Source organism: Drosophila sulfurigaster, chromosome 2R, assembly GCF_023558435.1.
Source record: "Drosophila sulfurigaster albostrigata strain 15112-1811.04 chromosome 2R, ASM2355843v2, whole genome shotgun sequence".
In the NCBI taxonomy this organism is placed as follows: Eukaryota; Metazoa; Arthropoda; class Insecta; order Diptera; family Drosophilidae; genus Drosophila; species Drosophila sulfurigaster.
Window position 1 is genome coordinate 22563795 of NC_084882.1, and position 20474 is coordinate 22584268.

The 20474-nt window shown below is 41.7% G+C and overlaps 2 protein-coding genes across 2 annotated transcripts; one reads left to right on the forward strand and one right to left on the reverse strand.

Annotated features, from left to right (window-relative positions):
* Positions 1–389: 389 nt before the first annotated feature.
* LOC133838640 (protein mesh) lies at positions 390–19218 on the forward strand. The gene is given in 17 exon segments (XM_062269807.1): positions 390–487; positions 701–1266; positions 5474–5709; positions 5778–5965; positions 12008–12185; positions 12252–12389; positions 13334–13502; positions 13563–14056; positions 14058–14158; positions 15477–15599; positions 15791–15949; positions 16010–16754; positions 16984–17402; positions 17462–17649; positions 17784–18029; positions 18099–18149; positions 18228–19218. Coding segments are annotated over 16 exon segments (4413 nt in total). The 5' UTR covers positions 390–487; positions 701–791; the 3' UTR covers positions 18731–19218.
* Positions 2105–3551, reverse strand: LOC133838647 (protein bottleneck). Its single transcript, XM_062269819.1, has one exon. It carries the CDS (start codon positions 3289–3291, stop codon positions 2272–2274), a length of 1020 nt encoding a protein of 339 aa, XP_062125803.1. The 5' UTR covers positions 3292–3551; the 3' UTR covers positions 2105–2271.
* Positions 19219–20474: the final 1256 nt, after the last annotated feature.

The window sequence follows — 20474 nt, forward strand, 5'->3', positions numbered from 1 at the left end:
AAAGGCTTTTCAAGCTCGAGCCCATTGAATTGACGACAAGGAAGAATGGTGATTAACTGTAATGGAAATGAATCACAAATCGTAATGTAGCTCAAAGTCAACAAAAGCTGTGAGCGCAGATAACACAGATATTGAGAGTGGGAAAAAGAGAGCCAAGAAGCGGCGGAGAGCATTGAATAAACAATTGAATTTAGAAACTTAACAACTTGCACAATACAAGCAAGAAAACCGAAACCGAAACCAACATCGAGTCGAGACCTGGCCAACAAAATGTAGAGCGCCAAAAGGAATGCGTTATCAGTGCGTGGTGGTTAAGCTGATAAGATAAAAGTGTGGAGCATAAAACAGATAACGGCTAACGTTTCACAATCGAAACAAAAAAGAAAACGCTGACAGGTTGGAAGCAGTCGACAGGTTTCGCCAACGCCCCAACTTCAGTCCTAACTGAGCGTGGCGCTGAATCGAACGTATTTTTCTGGCTCTTAAGGTTGGTAAAGTGGTCAACATCGATGAAAGGTGTTGAAAGAGTGTTGAGAGTGCGATAAGAATAATGAAATGCTGATAAGCTGCATGAATTGATGATGTCATCAAGTGAAAAACCCTTTTGATTGCTCAATTTGCAAGTGAAAAACTCATAAAATACAATATTTCCCAGTGTCATTTTGCATAATTTGCATTCTTTTCTTGTGTTATTTTACAGTGCGCCACGAAATACGTATAAAACGAAAACGAATCGAGAAAAAAATACAATAAATATTAGATATAGTAGGTGATAAAAAGGAAAAGTGAGAATGCGCTTCAAACTGTTTGTGGTCTGTGCGCTGGCCTGCGGCTTCATGGCCTACGTGCTGGCCAACGAGAATGTATCAACGGAAGTGGAAGATCAAATTATAAAGACCGTGCCCGCGAATAAAGCACCCAAAATTGTTGAAGCTGCCGAATTTGTCGAGATTCCCGAGGAGCTCAAAACGACACCCGCTGTCAAAAAGGTCGACAAAGTGTCGCCACCCGCAGCAGTCGCTCCAGCAGCAGCAAAGGCATCGTCTCCTGCACCAGCTGCGGCTAAGCCACAAGCCAAGCCAATTGTACAGGCAGCAGTGGCAGCGGCGGCGCCAATGAAGCTGTTGCCCGTTGCCTCGAGTCGCGGCACAGATGACATTTTAACTGTGGCTGGACTGAAGCCACAGACCAAATCTGGGGCACTAGTTATGCCATTGGAATACCTTGGCGAGCTGTACGATGTGGATACCAGTGGCTACAATTGGGGTAAGTGTACATGAACAGTCCGACAAAACGGAGCGCTGAATCAGTTCACGCATTACTCATACGCCGTGTTGAGCGTTGGCTTTATCTTATCAGCGATAATGTTCGCTCACTTGCTAGCTTACCAATATTTGCTCGATAACTTGTTCGACTTTTGGCGACGCAATCCCAAGCAGGTGTCTGTGTTTTTCTGTGTATTGGAGAGTTTACTTGACTCTGCGTAAGTTGCCGTTTGGCTCTCGTAATTCACATTGCCAGTTTTGATAAGATAAAACACACATATTCCGGCATTAAATGCTAACGAATATTTTTTTGTTTTTGTTTTCCAAACAAAACAAGACACAGTCATTGAGAGAGCGAGGATGAAAGAGAGTTTAGTAAGCGTTCATTGGCAGCAATATAGTTAGCGGGGTCTTATTGAAAGTATGATTCAGTTTACAGCAATTCTGATAAATGACATCGCCTGGTGCTAAATTGTAATTGAAACAGAGAACGGAACTGCACAGTAAAAGGGTCCCGTTTATGCATTAGTCAGAGCGCTGATTACGTACCTTGATTAAATATTTGTGTTATATAAACGCTTTCGAATAAAATTCTCGAGAATTTCTAGCTATTTTTAGTTACTCATCGTTTGTCAATATGCTTATCAAAATATTTCGATTTTAGTTGCTATTCGTGCAAAGCAAAGTCGGAGTTTGTTTTATGCATTTTTATTTTATTTATGTCAAGTTCATTTAACTTATGTGAAGCATGATTAATGTCAATAGTTAGGGTATTCTTTTTTTTTGTTTTTGTATTTATTTTATTTATGGTCAAGTGGGGTTATCTTATGTTAACCATGGTGTGATTAATAACTAATTGTAAGAGCATTCTTTTTTTATTTTTTTTATTTATTGTCAAGTTTTGTTATCTTATGTTGAACATGGCGTATGAGTAATATCTAATAGTTAGGGTATCCTTGGGAGCATGCACTAAATTAATAACTCGGTTGGTCAGTCGATTGCATATTCATGCACCCATCGAGATGCGCTGCTCGTACTCGGCAATGCGCAGGCGAACAGGGACAACGAGACTCAGGTCCTCCATCATGGCATGACGTTGTGGTCGCAGTGTTGCAGCATTTGAGTTCTGACGCGAAATGGTCGCCCTCGATTTCTCCATTGAGGGTTTGCGACGCAATGAGCATTTGCGTTGCACGCCATTGTTGCCATAGGCTGTGGGCGGCTTTGCATTGGGAGTGGCAAACTGATAGGACGCTACATCAGGCACTGATGTAGCTGTTGCCGATGTTGTGGCAGCCAAGCGTTTGGGTTTAGGTGGCGGCACTAGACCGATGTTGCCGTTGCCATTGCCTGTGGTGGCCACGCCCATCGGACGGCTGGAGCGCAGCAGCGAGATAAAACGATTGGCATTGTTGTTGTTGTTGTTGTTAGTGTTTTGGGCAGTGCTGCGAGCGGATTCAAAGGTGTTGGTTAGCTTGTTGAAGAAGTTGATTTTGTCGCTGACACTGCGTGTGGTTTCATCATGACCCGCGGCCACAACATCATCATCATCAGCAATGTGGCTGCTGGAAGTGAATGTAGCGTTGCAATCCTGTTGTTCCTGTCGTTGCTGCTGCAATGTGAATTGTGGGATGTGCTCATCGGAGCCGTTGTTGCGCTTGGACATTTCCAGCACTTTCTCGCGCAGCTCCATGGACCAACGCTTCTGGCTCTTGTAAAGCTGTGGTCGCAACTCTGGCAGCGGCTTCGCTATCGGTTTTGGTGTAGCCACCGCATTCGCTTCTGGTCCGGTAATTGGCAATGCCAGTTCGCTGGTGAAGCGTGGCGTCGGCGGACGCGGCAAATGCTGCAAGTGTTGCTTGGCTGGCAATGGAGTCGAGGTAATGGGTGCAACAGCAACTGCAGTCGTCATTTCCTCCTCGTCGATGTCCATTTCAAGCTCGCTGAAGCTTGTCGCTTCGATTACCGGCACTGCTGCGGGCAATTTGTAGTTGTAGAATTGAAAGTTGAACGTGCTAATGCTCATTTTGCGATGATGTCTTTACACGACGGCGTTTACAAACTGAATGTATGCCACTTCAAGGAAACGCTGCGCTTATATAGCTGCTGACACAGTTCGCTACCTGAGTCCAGATGGCAATTTACCTGTTCAGGTAGTTGTTCAATCACGATGCGGTGGCCTAAAAAGTTGCCCAGATTAATGTGACATAAATCCTTGCCGCGAACTTGACTTGGCCAACGTATTGCCGCGTTTTCCAGGAATTAGGTAGCAAGCAAAAAGGAAAAAAGTAGGAGAATTGCAAAGGTTTCCAATGAAATGCAACCCGAGCACGCGAATTTTGCGTATTTTCCGCGCACCAATTTACCCGAATCCACGATGGGCAGGACCATAAATCAGACAAATGTCGCGGCAATTCGTTCGCTAATCCCCTGTCCCGATGTATCCTACCGCACCTAAAGTACAGCCAAAAGTTTAGCAAAAACTGTTGTTCACATTATGCTGTGTTACCCAAAAAGGATTAGCGTGCCATGATAATATTTTATGGCCTGACAACTCTCGACACTCGCGATTCATAAATAGATTATAAACTCTCAAAAACTGATCCACAAATGTGACAGCTGTCGTTTCACAAAAAAAAAATCAAAATGGAAAAACTGGCAAGATTTTATGAGTTTCCTGGTTTTAGAAAACTCACAATTTTCAAAATCAACAGCGACTATTAATTAGCCAACTGCTGTCATCGACAATTATGGCGTATTATAAACACTCGCAAATTCACAATTGAAAATCACTCTCTCAATACACTTAATTGACGGCTAAAAGAGTTCAGTTTGCTGTGTAGCTCAGTTTAATGGATAAAAAAATTATGCTTCATTGCAAATTGATGCATTAATTGCTGCCTCGTTGGACAACAACAACAGCACATGCCATTGTCATAAGGCAGTTAATGAAATATTAAGTACGCAATTAAATCACAATATTTCACTGTTTAAGACAATGGCCGAGCACTAGAGTGCTGTCAATTTTCATAACTTTAGAGGCTTTCAGCTGACAATAGGTTCTTTTATGAATTAAAAAAAAAGTACGACAATTTTTTCTACGGCAAAAGAATTTCCCAGAGACACATTAATAAATGAGTAAAATTCATTAGTGATGTTTGAATTGTAATTAGATAAAGAGTAAGCAGAGGACCTTGAATTGTTTGTCGTTTGTTTGCAATGACTATTTATAATTGAAGGCCACATCTAATTAATTATGTTATTAAAATCCCAATTTAATGTTGAAAGCCACTCAACCCACGCTTTCTTTTGATTAACAAGAAATAGCTTTAATATTTAATGCACACATTGTAAATTTGCCAATTTAATAATATTATACTACCATACTTCGACTTCAATTTAAAATCATATTCAACACACACTTTTTCAACCACAAATATGCCGCAATCTTTAGGTTTGCTACAAGTACAATTGCAATTTATTGTGCAAACTTGCCTTGTTGTTTGTGGCGCTCGACAATTGGTCAGCTTAAATTGCCTTTAAAAAGGCAACGCCACAAGCAACAACAAAAAGAAATTAGAAAGAAAAATGTGTGGCAACAGAGAATGGGTAGAGAAAAAAGTGGCAAGGCAAAAGAGAACACACGGAAAATTGTAGCTGGCACAAGTTGGTAAAACTGAAATGAATATTAACTGTGACCTTTAATAGCTAAGTGCATGAGGTGGATGGGGCGGGGGCAGGAAGAGGGGGCAACGAGCACGGAAGACAGTGTGCGTAGTTGCAAGCACGAGGCAGCAATTTTGTAAGTGAGTCAGCAGGAAGCTGCAAGAACTTAAGACGGGGCGAAGGCAACGGCGAAAAAGTGGCAAGCCGACAGAAGACAGAACCGAGCCAGGCTTGTGGCAGGCAGCAGCATGTAGAAGATTGCAAGTGGCAACTGGGAAAGTCTTAAGTTTATGTGCCGCCCACAGAATGCATCCGGCCTAAATTGAAATGCAGTATAAGGCAAGAAAAAAAGTGTTTAGGCAATGTTCTGGGTTGGGTTGGGTTGGGTCTAAGTTTCTTGGGCTTCTGGCGGAATTGAATACGTAATCTCTCTGAGGATTAGGTGTTGAAATTTGAAATTATTACGTGTATAATTGCGGCAGCGTCCGCACGCACTAGCTGTTGACTCGACTTTAATGTGTACTTATCGTTACGTGTTGCAGATCCCAACAACAATGTGGCGCCACCGGATACGGCCTCAACCGCTGCTGGTGGTTATACAATTACCTCCGCCCGTCTCGCCGAGCTGCGACAAAATTTCATGTACTGGTTCTTCGACAAGGACATGTATGGTGGCCGTGGCGACTATCAGTTTGACATTCATGCCTCGATGACGCAGCTGCACAAGAATCTGAACTTCCAGATGCCCTTCTACGGTTTCCGTTTCAACTACACACGCGTAAGTCTCTCCTCTTCCTTCAATGATGATGACTCACAAATTGAATTCAATCTCTATGTTGATTACAGCTCTCGCTTAATGGCTACTTGGAGTTCTCTGACCCACCCGAGTATCTCACCTATCCACTGGTCTTCCCCATCAAGGACTGGCCGGTTAAACGGGATCCCTCGTTCATGGGCATCTTCTTCAGTAAGTGCCGCGTTGGCCGCATCTATCCCACTGATATCGACCAGCGTACACCCGGCGTTTACTGGCGGTGAGTTAAAATGTTTGACTATCTCTATTTGCTTCCGACATGTGCTGCTCGTTTGCATTTATAATCACAATTATTGTTGGCTTCTTTGGCCATTTGCATATATAAAATCACTTCAAGCATCACACACTCACACACTATCGCCTGCTGTTTTTTCTCCGTTTTGTTTAGTTTAGTTTCAGGATTTCTGTTGCACACACGCACACACACACACATTGTGCAGCATGTTTGCGCAATGGTCGAGCTCCATTTCCGCTTGCACATTGTGTGCAAGTATTCGTATTCATACTCGCAAACTCGTTGTTATTGTTTCTGACTAGTTACTGTCATTTATTGCCACAGCATTTCTGCATTGTTTGCACGACAACCACCTGGCTCCGGCTCCGGCTTCGGTTCGGACTAGGGTTTGGGTTCTGGGCGTATTTTGGGGGCGAGGCTGTCGGTTGGCTTGTGCGCCGTTCCGCTATCTGCCTCGTATTTGTTACCCACTGAGCTGTCAGTGTTGCTGATTTCAGCAACAGTCATTTCTGCGTGCATCCATTTCAAAATGGCGACCACACCGAGCACACAGGTGTGTGGCAGACAACAGAGTTGGCTAGCTAAATGACCTCCAAAAAAAAAGCTAATTGACTCTATGAAAAATTTAAACAAATTGCATTTTGAATAATACTTGTTTTTGCCTCAAGATTTGTCTAAAATCTGTTGCTATTTTAATGTAAAATTAGACAAAAACGTTAAACGTTGTGATAAAACGTTGCACAAAAAGGGTAATTTGTTGTATGACAAATTTAAAGAAATAAGACTTTAAATGATACCTTGTTTCTGCTTCAGAATTTCTCTAATATCTTTTACTATTTTAATGTACAGTTGATGCCTCAATTTTAAGATAAAAAATAGTAATTGGAAAATTGATAAACAAATCAGATTTTAAGTAATACTTGTATTTGCTTAAGAATTATTTAAAGTCTTTTACAATTTTAAGTGAAACAGTTTGCGAAAACTTTGCATAAAAAAAAAGAAATTGTTTGAAAGAAAAATGTATAGACAGAACTTTATTATATGTACATATTTTATCTTAGGAGTTGTCCAAATCATTTGCTATAAAAAAACCAAAATTTAGAGCTGAAGTTTTGCCCACAAAATAGCTGTTGCAGCTGTCAAAGCTAGCTAGTTTTTGGCTTAAATAAATACACACGTCTGCACTGCTGTCATTTGATATCGATGCCAACTCGAGCCCATCACGTGCGAGTATACGAGGCAATTTCATTATGTCGACGCCATCGGGAGCTTGGTGTTCGTTTATTTTTTGTTTGGCTCTACTCGAGCTCAGTCAGGCTCTGGGTTTTGGTGGGCATTGCATTTTTCATTGCCATGCAACTGGAGCATCATTGGCAGGAACCAAATGGATGAGTAAATTGGATATTCAACGCCCAAATGCCTCGCCTGCTTTTCGCTGTGCAACACAGTCCATAAAGGTGGATATTTTACATAAAGCCCATTTTGATATTTTGTTTTCACTAATTTCAGGAATAATTAAATTCACTTGTGACTGCACATTTGCCAAAAACCCAAAATGTTCATGGTACATGCACTAAAATTATGCGTTCAACTTTTTGTTTTGCTGTTTATGCAAATGAATATTCCATTTCGTTGGCCTTGCTGACACACACACACACACATAGAATATATCCTTTCAACTTTTAGCACTGCCAAGCTTTGTATTGTAATTACCGAAACAAAAATATAATAAAAGCAGAAGCAGAAAGAGAAAGAGAAAGAGAAAGAGAGAGCTAGAGATATTGCATTAATTAGCCGCACCGTTGTCAACATCTAAATCTAACCTAAAGTTTTTTGCCATGTTGTTGGCATATTTCTTTTGACTTTTATTTGCGCTATGCTTGAGAGAACATTTAACACATTGAAAACAAGGAACAATTCAGCGGCTGCTGGTATGATTTATATGGTTTTGCTTTAGCTAAACTCTCTGGCTTACAAAAAAAGATGACAGATATAACATAAATAACATTGAATTGAAATTGTTAGAAAAAAAAGTAGGACATAATCCAATAATACAGTTTAGTAAAAATGCTGAAAAATCTTCTATGACCATCACGCGACCATCTCTAGCTGCCTGGAGGACCGAGTTGCCCAGTGAATGTCCAGCTGTCGACAAATTGGTGCGACAAAGAAATTAACGGGCTGTAAAGCGCATTTGTTGAGCAGGGAGACAGAGAGAGCGCACTCTAGTGAAAAACTCAGCGAAAAAAGAGAGCGAGGCGATGCGATGCGAGACAATATGACAATAGTAGTATGTGTTGTAGCCACGGCACGTCCAATGCATTTTCATTTTCCATTGCCATTTGCCATTTCCACTTCCATTTCCATTTTCATAGTTTTCATTTAGATGTCGAACAATATGTCAAACCAGCAAACGCCGACGCGCAGCCCTTAAAAAATTGTTTGAAGGGCAGTGAATTAAGCGTGGGCGTTTGGTCCAGTTTGGTGGACGGGTTTCACATTCTGGCATTTAATTGTCTTGGCAAAAATGCTGCTCAAAACTTTGATATGTGTGTGTAGATGTGTGGGCAGCCATTGCAATGGCTGGAATTTAATTTAAATAACTTTGCAAAGAGCAAAAACCGGGGGGAATTCCCATAGAAGAACAACGTCAATTGTAATGGATGCAGAAGCAGAGTAAATTCCAGTTACAGAACCCCATCGCACATAAATTTAATTATACGCTTAACGAATGCTTCCAGAATTAGCCCAAACCAAAGTCGATTGGCAGCTGCATTACGCATACGCCACGTGGCATCGCTTAACTCTGCTGTGAACTTGCCAAGTTTTGTTTGCACTTCACTTTTTGCGTGCCATGCAGGGCTTGACCATTAAATGTGCGTTGAACGCACGATTAATTACACACGCCTGTGAAATCAAAAGCTGGCAACAACACGACGAAGCTTAGATACTCTACCAAAAAGTTGTGCATGCAATAAAACGCTTTTAAATTGCTTGCCATCAAAAACGAATTTCTTCTGAACTACGTGATACTCGTTTTGTTAGGGTATCCAGCATTATGCCCTTTTGCTAGCAAAACTTTCTCAAAAGTGTTTGTTAAGCGTTCAAGTGTGTAAATCAGCGGCGTTGAGCTTTTAATTGTTGTTTGCCAAGGGCAAGCAACACAACGGCGATAATTCTCTGTGGGCGTGGCGCAATTAAAACATTATGTTGAGGGGCGTTTGCACGTTCATTTCCATGCCGAATGTTCAGCACAATTAGACTGGTCAACACGCTTATTCGATGCTTAATATTGCGTCTCGAGCTGATCTCTCTAGAGTCCTGTGCTGTCTGCATCTATTTAAAGTTCATGCCGAATATTCGACAACACTTAAGTTGATCAACTTTTCGTCTGTGTCTGTCGTTGGCCCATTTTGTTGAACTATTTTTCTTTTACGATTGCGAGTACTACTTTTGAGCACAGAGCTGAAAGACGGGCAAAGACGAAGCATTCCGTGCAGCGTATATGCAATTTTCGCCATTTTCTTTAAGTACGGCCATTGTTTCACTTTCATTTACACACACATACAGATATACAGAGCAAGAGATGAAATTGGGCCAAAAGTAAAAGAAAAGTTAGACAGAGACGTTGAGAAGGATGTCGGACTGTTTCATGCAAAACTGTGAAAAAGGCATTTTAACCCAAAATGCAGACAAAACTGCGGCGTCGACGGCGCCCGAATGTATGCAATAAAGTACATAATGGCGTAGTTCAAGAACTGGCACGCCAAAGAGAGAGAGAGAGAGGAGAGAGTGGAGAAGGGAAGGACTGTGGAGGTGGTTTTGCCTGTAAGAGACGCTGGCTGACGACTGGCAAAACGAGCAGCCCAGCGTTTGTTATATATGTGCCTTGTGAATTTCCATTACTTTTGTTGCTCTGTCGCTGTTACTGTGTGTGTGCTTGACTGTCTCTGTCTCTATGATTGTGTGCTTGTGTGTGTGTGTGTGTCTGAGAGTGTATATTTAGCTTTTAGCTTACTTGCACGTGGAACTCGTTGGCTTGGTTTGACTTGGCTGCTGCGCGCGCATTTTTAGGCTGTGTGACAATTTTGCCATCTTTCTCACAATTTTCTTTTTCTTTTCATTTTTTTTTATTTTTATTTGCTTTTTTGTCTATTTCGGCTTGAATGTCAATTGCAGACATTTAAAGTTTCATGGCAAAGGCAGCTGAGCCCCGAGTTAAGGTTGCTTGGTAGGTGGGGCAAACAAATGATAAACTATGCAAGTGCATGTGCATGTGTCTCTGTGTGTGTTCAGTTGTCTCTTTGCGGTGTGAGGTTTTTACTATGTGGTTTTTCTGCTTGCCTTTATACACATTTCTACCCAGTAAACATGGGCATGAATAGCAAAGGATTATCACAAGCAATCTATCAAACTTTAAAGTGTTGCTCCCTTTCTCTCTTTTTGCACAAACTTTTACTTGATTAATATATTTATTTATGGTAGCTTGTAAAAATTACCAAAAATGATGTTAAATTTTTTGTTGAGTTCCTTAAACTTTAAGCATTATTTTTAAGGTATTCAAGAGACGTGCACAGTTCATATTCCGTTTAGTGTTTGTTTGTGCTGTATGGCTTCTATTTTAACATCATGCTGGCACTTTTTGCGGCTGTGTGTGCTGGCCTTTTTTGGCTGTTGGTTGCGCTAACAATGTGGACAGCATGTGTTTTTAGTCTGTTGAGGCTAAAATGCAATTTATTTTCGATTGCCAGCTGCTGTCAGTTATAATTTATGAGGGCCCTAATTGCATCAAAATACCGAGTAGGAGGACGTGTACTTGTTAACTAGCAAATAGGCTGTCGAAGGGAATGCGAGCGAGTTTAGTTTATAGAATAATGTGATGGCAATTTCATGTATTTTATCTACATTTATTGCAATTTATTTGCATATGATTTGCGCGTTGAATTGTAAATAAATAAATGTTGCTCATACGCCGCGTTGTGCAACGCAGCTGTGTGATGAATGCACATCATGAATACACGAGCACACTGTAATGTTTTTCCCAGTTTGCTGTGCACTTTGGTGGCAGCGGCAGCGGTGTCGACTCCTACTGCTGCTGCTGCTGTTGCTGTTGTGTTTGCTTTACTCGTATGGTAGTTTTTACCATCGAGGGAATCGATAAATTGTTGCATGGCTGCATAAATGCAAATAGTGCACAGACTCGTACATTTATCAATGTTGCAACTTACACTCAACACATGCTGTACAAACAACAAACATTTCGATTTTTTCGATTTGTTTCGTTTCGCTTCGACTGCCATAAATATTTGCAATTTCATTTAATTGCAAAACTCTTTGTTTGCGAGCTCTTCGCTTTGTAAAGCTTCAAAGGACTCCAAAATGAAAATACGAATAAAGTACAAATATCAGTGTCATCATAAATATTGTTTTATTCAATATTATGTTTCAATAATTAATGCACATGCAACTAATAAATAAGAGTCTTATCATTGATTAGAGTATTAAATGCAGCAATTTACTGACAGTTAATAAATAGTTTAAATTGTTTGAATATCCTCAGGATTGCTAATCGACTTTAATTTTTCGTATCTTGAAACTCAGCTTATGGCTGCATGCAACAAATTGCCAAATGAAAATTGAACAAGACAAGCAAGCAAGGGGCAAAGTTTGCCGGCGTGCGTTGTGTGTAATGAATAATTAAGGAAAATAAATCATACGCAACGTTGTCAGAAACCACTTGAAAGTGTTCACGCTGCGTGAGAGCGCAGAATACGAAGAATCTGAATTAATATATGACCAAAAAAGAAAAAACAAGAAGAACATGCTTAAAAATCAGCAGTCTGGCCGTGTGCTGATTTATATGCCAAACATCAAATCCATTTATCTTCATACTCGTGCAGAACTCTGACGCCTTAGAGGATTCCCTGCCATTGATTTGATTTCACATTAGACTCATACTTCTTTATGTATTTATACTTTATATACTTTTGATACTTATGCATATCTGCATATCATATATATTTTCAGTGTGGTACGTGATCTGATGGGACGCACGGACCGTTTTGGTGTCGAGGTGCGAGAGCGCACCATGTGGGATATTCGCACTGGCGTTGTGGGTGCTGATACCTTTGTGCCCAAGCACGTTGTGATCGCCACCTGGAAGAATGTCTCCTTTGCCGGCGGCATTGACAACTCGCTTTTTACGGTAAGTTGCCAGTAACAACAACACTTGAAACTTTGTGGTAAACTAAATTTTCATTTCAACTTGCAGACAAACACATTCCAAATGGTTTTGGCCACCGATGAAGTCTACACTTATGCCATCTGGAACTATGCGGTGCTTAATTGGTTGTCGCATACTGAAGCTGGCGGCGATACGACCAAGGGCGAGGGTGGCACTCCAGCATATGTAAGTCACATAATTAAAGTTCTTCTTCTGCTTAAGTATTTTAGGTAAAGTCTTGGCATTCACAACCACATTCAAAGTCGCAGTCGCATTCGCAGTCGCACTCGCACTTAATTAAACACTTTACACAAAAGGGAAATTCACTTACACACAGCTCCCTGGCTCCCTCACGCTCTCTCGGAGACGAGCACAAAAGCACGCGAGCAAAACAAACGGCGCAATTTTCATTAATGGTTGCCGAGCAACCAGCGGGCAAAGTTTTGTGCACAGTGTTTCACAGTTTCAGTTTGCGAATCACTTTTCAGTTGCCGCACATTTAATGCATTAGTTGCATGTCATAATTTGTGTTGCAAAACTGAAAATTATCTCGACATCAAGCAATGCAATTTTCATTCTACTATTGTCTTCTGACAGATCTGTGGCTTGTTGGGCCATGTTTTGTGACCAGATGTGCAGACATGAGCAAAGCAATGTCAACAAGTTTTACTCAAGCGTATTAAAGTTGTCACTAACACGAATGAACGCAAGATAATATTGAGTCTCTGCTTAGTCACATTTAATTAAATCATTAAAGAGAAGATATATAAAATAAGTGCCAGTAAATCTATTAAACAACATTGTTTTAGAATATATACTCTAAAACAATAATTATTAGAGAGCATACGGCAGTCGCATTTTGCATATAATTATGTTTGCTGTTCGTTTACATTTTGGTTATTACAACTTATATTAATTAAGCATCCAGTTAGAACTTTGCCTACATGATTGCAAATTGTTGCGCAAATTGAATTTGCAATTTATAACATTTGGTCAAAAGTTTCAAATTGCACAGACCAGACAACCACTTGTTTTGTAAATTAATTGGAATTCAAATTTATTGCATATACAATTACCGAAATAGGGGAAAGGTTGTGCTCATCAAAACTGTTTGTTTTATGTTTATGCAGGTCGGTTTCAACGCTGGCAACGGCACCCAGGCTTATGAGTATAAACCTTACAGTCAGAACATGGTCATCAGGGACTTGGCCAATCGTGGTTGGGGCAACGGTTTCCCAGGCCGACATATTTTCCGCCTCGATGAACAAATTCTAATCGGCTCGTGCAACAAAGATATAGGTGCGTATACGTGATATGGTGTAATGGATGAAATACTAAAATATGTTGTAATATTTACAGATGCTGCCCTGCTGCCACTGACCTTTGCTCCCGAGTCGGGCAACATGTTGGGTGGCCAGGTGGTCAACATAACTGGACCCTGCTTCGATCCTGACATACGCGTTACTTGCCATTTCGATACCGAGTCTGTGCTGGGTACCTACGTCGATCGTAATCGTGTAATTTGTGTGCAGCCCTTCCTCAAGGCCGAGGGTTATATACGCTTCCAGATCTCGGTGGGCACTCAGCGTTTCAAGTGGCGTGGAAAGTACTTTGTGGAGACACCCGCCGCGGCCACTGAGAAGATTTTCTTTGCCACCGACGATGTGCACAAGAAGAATCCCAACGAGATTCGCATCACCTGGAATGCCTTCAATTTGACATCGAATGCGAACGCGAATGTTATGATTTCACTGTGGGGTTATCGTGAAACAAAAATCGAACCACAACTCGAATACATTGATGTCATCGAGGCCAGTCTGACAAATACGGGCAGCTATGTGATCACACCCTCCCAATTACCTCAACCGCCACAACATCAACAATGACATGCAGTTTGGCTTCCTGCAGATCAATCTGACCCAGCCCGACCAATACTCCAACCTGGCGCTTAGTCCGTAAGTACACTAAGTGCTGATGTTATCTATCATACGCCACGTTGTCCAGCGCTTGCTCGCTTGCTCTGGCTCCGGCTTCGGCTCCAGCACCGGCTCCGGCTCTGTGTTTATTATGTTTTAATTGACTTTTAGTTGTGTCAGCTGCCCAGCCCCCCCCTGTGTCGTTCATATTTTTATTCAATTTGCCACAGCAATTTCAAAGAGCTGTCCTCAGTCAACTCTAGCCATCGACCTTCGGGCATTGGGGACCAATCAGCTTGCACAGTGCACTCTCCTCTCCTCTTCTCCTATCTCTGTCTCTGTTCTCTGGTGGCGTGCCGTAGACGACGACAGTTTGTAATTACAGGCATTGGCTAATCAATAGCTTAGCGAAATGTGTTTTCGATGGCCGCAGCTACTTGCCACTTAACTCAGAGTGTTGCGCTACTGTCCTCATTTGCATGATGGCTTAAGCCTTTTTCTTATTTAACTTTACAACCACTTCACATACCCTAAACATGTAAAAATTACTAGTGGGCTGTCTACAAATTGTAGAACATATTATTAGTGTTAATTAAAAATTCTCCAAAAGTTTTTAAACTCAATTTAGAAATAGATAAAGTCAGCATTTAATTTTAGCATATATTTTAAATAGAGTTTCAACTCAGAGTATCAACCAGTCGTGCTTTTCTATGCGTTTCGCATTTTGTAATTATTTCGCACTTAAACTCGAAGTATTTGAAGCTGCTCAAGGCTCATAAAAAACGACTATAATAAAAATTACAAGCTGCCGAGGAAATTCTTTCTCAAACTGCAATATAAATACTGCGAATAATAGAAATAGCTTTGGCATGTTTTTTTTTTGCGCCCCAGTTATCCCCCCATGTTATAATCGAGTAGCTGCATAAAAGTTTTGTTGAATTTTTAATGATTACTTCTGCAGACTTTTATATTAAGTTGAATGCGAGGCGGAAAATTTAAATTCGCTAGCGAATTTTCTGTGCGAAAATTGGCCCAATTGGCAGCGGGCGAAAAACTCTTATGTTTGGGATTTAAGTTTATGATGCCTTTGGGTGTCGTTACATTCTACTTGGAGCCACGTGGCTCTCTGTCTAGCTGGCTGGTTAGCTGCCTGATATATAGTATTACAGTTTTTAGTATTTAATTTGTATTTGATGAGCAACACGCGCCACAGTCGAAACGTATGCGAAATGCACTTGAAAATGTTTTCATTTCATGCGCAAATATTAGTTTGAGATTGGGCCCACAGTGCGTATGCTTGTTGTGTGTCGATACGAAATTGTAACTAAGAGTTTGTGTGTTTGTGTTAATTCTACAGCATCCTGTGGTCACGGCCCATTCCGCTGGCCTGGTATATGGCGCCCCAATGGGAGCAGAAGCATGGCAAACGTTGGCCCCGCGCTCTATGCGATAATTGGATCCGTGCCGACCGATTCCTCAGGTAAGTCAAGGTCCCAGGCAGGTCCTGCTAAGGCTGTGCCCCCTGCGGCTGCATTTACATTTTGTGCTAATTAAAAGCTGCCTAGTGTCCCCAAAAAAACAAACGCTGGCCGCCTAATTAGGCAGACAGCTCGGTTTGTACCGAGCAAAGAATTATCAAAATAATCTGAATAATACGAATTTGTAATACAGAAACTTTGCCGCCGACTTGCCGCTTTGTCCCTGCACCCTGGAGCAGGCTGTGCTCGATAAGGGTCGCTTCCGGCCGGATCGTGAGTGCGACAAGGACTCGAACCCCAGTTGCTTGCGTCATCGTGGCGCTATACATTGTGTTGTCAGTGGAACGCCAGTGTAAGTTATCCTCTTTCATTATGCTTGATATAAAACTTTAAAATCATATTTCCTATATAGTGCCCAAGGTGCTGAGCAGCAGTGTTGCTACGATCGCTATGGATTCCTGATGTTGACCTACGATCAAATGTGGGGCTCGCGTCCACGCCGTATTCACAACCTGGGCAAGATGCCATGGAACGAGGCCAGCAAAGTGCCATCGCTTTCGATGTGGTTCCACGATATGCGTCCATTCTACTCCTGCTGCTTCTGGCAGGAAGAACAGGCTGTTGGCTGTGAAACCTATCGCTTTGAGCGTCGCCCTTCGCAGGATTGTGTTGCTTATCAGGCCCCTGGCGTTGCTGGCGTCTTTGGTGATCCACATTTGATTACGTTTGATGGCACACAGTATACTTTCAATGGTTTGGGTGAGTTTGTGTTGGCTCGCAGTACCGATCAAAGCGAACGCTTTGAGGTGCAGGGTCGCTTCCAGCAGATGCCACCGAATTATTACGGCCAGGTGATGGCCACTCAGCTGACTTCGGTTGCCATGCGTGGCAATACAACAACGACAATTGAGGTTCGTCTGCGTCCACTGCACGCTCGCTGGCGTTATCGTCTGGATGTGCTTGCCGATGGCCGAAAGGTGTACTTTGATCGCGAGAGTTTGAAGTTCCAGCACTTTGATGGTGTCACCGTGTATACTCCAACGTATCTGCTGAATCAGTCACAGGTTGTGGTGCAGTTTGATGCGGGCATTGGCATTGAGGTCGTGGAGAACGAGGGCTTTATGACGGGTCGTGTCTTCTTGCCGTGGAAGTTTATTGTAAGTTGTTGCTATTATACAGAGACTGTAATCATTATACGCTTTCATTCATAATGATTTTTATGATTTTCTTCATTAATAATTATTTAACTTGAAGTAATTTTATAAAAACATCATTAATATGCTTTCCTTTTCCATTTTCTTACATCTAAATTCTCAATTCCTAAAACGATAATCATCATCACTGTTATTAATTTGTTTGCTGCCTGCTTAACTCAACTGCTTGCAGAATAAAACTGCTGGCTTGTTTGGCAACTGGAGCTACAACAAGTTGGATGACTTTACGCTGCCCAATGGCCAAGTGGCTTCCATCAATACCAACGACATGCGCAGTCTGTATTACAACTTTGGCCTCAAATGGATGCTCACAGATCGCGATGTGTCTGGTGTGGGTGCAGCATTGTTTACACGCGAGTTTGGACGCATGGCCAGCTACTATTCGAATGCCTCGTTTGTGCCGAACTTTGTGATGAACCCGGTTGATTTCTTGCCCGCCAATCGCAGCTATGATGTGGATCGTGCTGAGGAGTTGTGTGGCGAGTGTTCACAGTGTGAATATGATTATGCAATGACGCTGGATCGAGATTTGGCGCACTTCACAAAGAACTATTACGAGACTTTGGTCAACATGCAGACGGAGAATGCACAGTAAGTAAAAGTGAAAATCTCTCACTTTGTGCAACTGTTAATTTTTGAATTTCTTGCAGACGCGTGGTTTCCTGTGGCGTGTTGCAAACGCCGCGCTTTGGACGCAAGCTCAGCTTTGACTTTATGCCTGGTGCAAAGGTTGCGTTTGAGTGCAATGAAGGTTTCATTTTGGTGGGTGATCAGCGTCGCGAGTGCTTGGCGAATGGTCTGTGGAATCTACCCGAATATGGCTACACCGAGTGTCTGCGTAAGTTTTGCACATTTTCTCATTTTACATTTTATTTTGTTGTTCTCCTTGTTGTGGAATATTTTGCTCATCGTCAGCTATATTGCTGAATTGTTTGCCCCTCTTTTTCTTTGTTTTTGGTTGACCACGTACAGGTGAAGTGTATTACACGCGTCGTATCGCTTTCATTGCAATTGGCATTATCCTGCTCGTTATTGTCCCGCTGATGCTCTGCATTGTGTGCGGAGTCTATCGCTATCGTCAGAAGCAGTTGAAGGAGGATCCCCACTGGCAGATGCCTGTGCTGCCGCGTTCACGCGCCGGCTCGGCACGCAATTTGCGTGTACTGAACTATGATCCAGAAGACGATAGCGATACCGATGCGAGCACGCTGAAAAAAAGTAGGTCCTACGATAAAGTATATCGCACGAACGAACCATTACCGGGCAAACCGCAAATTGATTTTCCAGCTAAGAAATGGGATCTGGACATGAACGACGAGGATGTGACATCATCGGAAGGTAGTGATAATAGAACAAGCACAAAACGTGCCACGGACATTTCCTACATTAATAAAACTAACGCTGCCCATGCAACAGGTGAGAAACCCAAGCAGACCGGACGTCGCTCCCTCCGCTCTGGCTCCGGCACCGAACTGAATCACGATGGCACCGCCATCGATGATGAGGCTGGCCATCATGATGACGATGATGACTACGATGAGGGTGACATACACACGGGCACTGTGCATCCGGCTGGCTACCATCAGCCGCTGTCGCCCGAGGAGGCCGACCACTTGCATCAGCAGCAATACAGCCCGACGTTCAGCGGCGTCGATAGTCGCACAAGTGGCGCCAGCTCCATCAACTACACGCCCCAGGCAGCGGCACAGAATCGTTTTGGCGGCGTGCCCGTGTTGCCCAACAACACGCAGTACTACAATAGGCCGCCATCGGGTGTGCCACAAGCAACTGCAGCTGCCACAGCAACGCCTGTGCGCATTGCGCCCACACAGCTGACGCAAGACAGTGGACTGCCCTCACCTCCGCTGCCGCATGCCACATCGCCAACGCCATCGGTGCAAAAGTCCACAGAGGTTTAGGACTTGCCACCAAAACTCATGCATTCCATACTACATTTGCCTAATGTGCACAGGCTACAAAGTTCAAATTTGTATAACTAATTTCATACACACACACACACATATAACATAACATTACTATTATACTACCTAATAATTATTGTACTTGTATTGTTTAACTTTGTAAATTGCCCACCTGTCATCGTAATTTGTACTCGTAATTGTTTCTACTGTTCTTCGACCATGACTTTTTGCAATTTTCACCACTTACAAAACAATACAACATATATACTATAGTCCTATGCATAATGTATAACCCAAATAGCCCAAGAATATTAACTTTACTGTTTACATTTTATTATTTAAATATTTCATTCAACACAAGGGAATTTGTTGTTGTTGGCCATTTTGTACATTTTGCCACTGGTTACGAGTTAAACAATTATCTGTTTTTGTCAATTGTAAAGTTCATCATTTAATAAATAATAAAATACTTTGTTAATACTAAACTCGTATGTTAAAGTTTCCCACAATTTTCAGCGTGCTCACATAATGCCAATTGTTACATGAAAGTTGACACCTCGCTCTGTTTTTTGTCAAGTAAATTGAAAGTTTCCTTAGTACCTGCATCGAAGATAATCCAGCGAATGCCTGTCAATTTTCTGTAATAATTTGCATAACGAGCAAAACCAAATTGCATTCACGATTTACACTACGCAACACACTTAAGCACAGCTTCATAAATGTAGATAAATACGCGATTGAAAGCACAAAAATAATTCCTTGTACATATCATTTCAATGATTCGATATGAAAAGCACTGAAATCTTTTAAAGCACTGAAAGTAAATTATTTATTTTAGAACTGAAAGAAAAAATAAAAAGCTTTGACAACATTAAAAAAAAATTATATTAGTATTTCAATGACTTTATAGCTAATATTTAATTATTATTCGAACCTTAAATACATTTTAGCAGTTACAAAAAATAATAAAAGGTTAATACAATTTTATAACTCATAATATCAGGATAATAGGGATTTTGACTAAGTTCTTAAATAAATAATATCAAAATTCAAATAATATTTGACCATAAATTTTAATTATTATTCGATATTCGAAATTAACTTGGATGTTACAAAATTGGACTTTAGAGTTTTTGTAAATTTGTTTTGTTGCGTAGTGTAATGTGCAATGCAGTGCAAAGTGAATGCCACGAAATGTATAACGAAGCAATAGGGCCACAGGCAGAGACATTAATCTTGAGCTAACTGTCACGTGTTTCCCCCCCCCTTGGACACGCCCCACGCCTCCACACTGTGGCACGCCCTGGGAGCACAGCACAAATGTATTGTGTGCATTACGCTGTTGTCAATCAATCTTGAGCAAATTGATGGACAAGTTGCTCTTACTTATGTGTGAGTATATATGCGTGTGTGTGCCTTATGTGTGTATGTGTGTGTGTGGGGCGTTGTCTGTCATGGTTTGAAAATTTCGCAGCATGACGATGCGCTCAAAAGTAGGCAACTAGTTTGATGCTCTAGATGCTGAAATGGATGGCCATGAAAAGCTTTAGAGAGAAATGAAGACCCGAGTGCTTGATTAATTTATGAATATCATTTCTCAACTGGCAAAATACGTGGCCAACAAAAAACATTTGTTCGCATTCCACTTTCCGTTCATTTCTTTCATTTCTTCTTGTGGCTGCACCTTTAAACTCACGCCCTTGCAGGTCACGAAGAGCATTCGGCCCGGGTGGCAAGCATA

Coding starts and splice junctions, on each gene's coding strand:
- LOC133838647 (XM_062269819.1), bottom strand. CDS start 3,291: ATGAGCATTAGCACGTTCAACTTTCAATTCTACAACTACAAATTGCCC.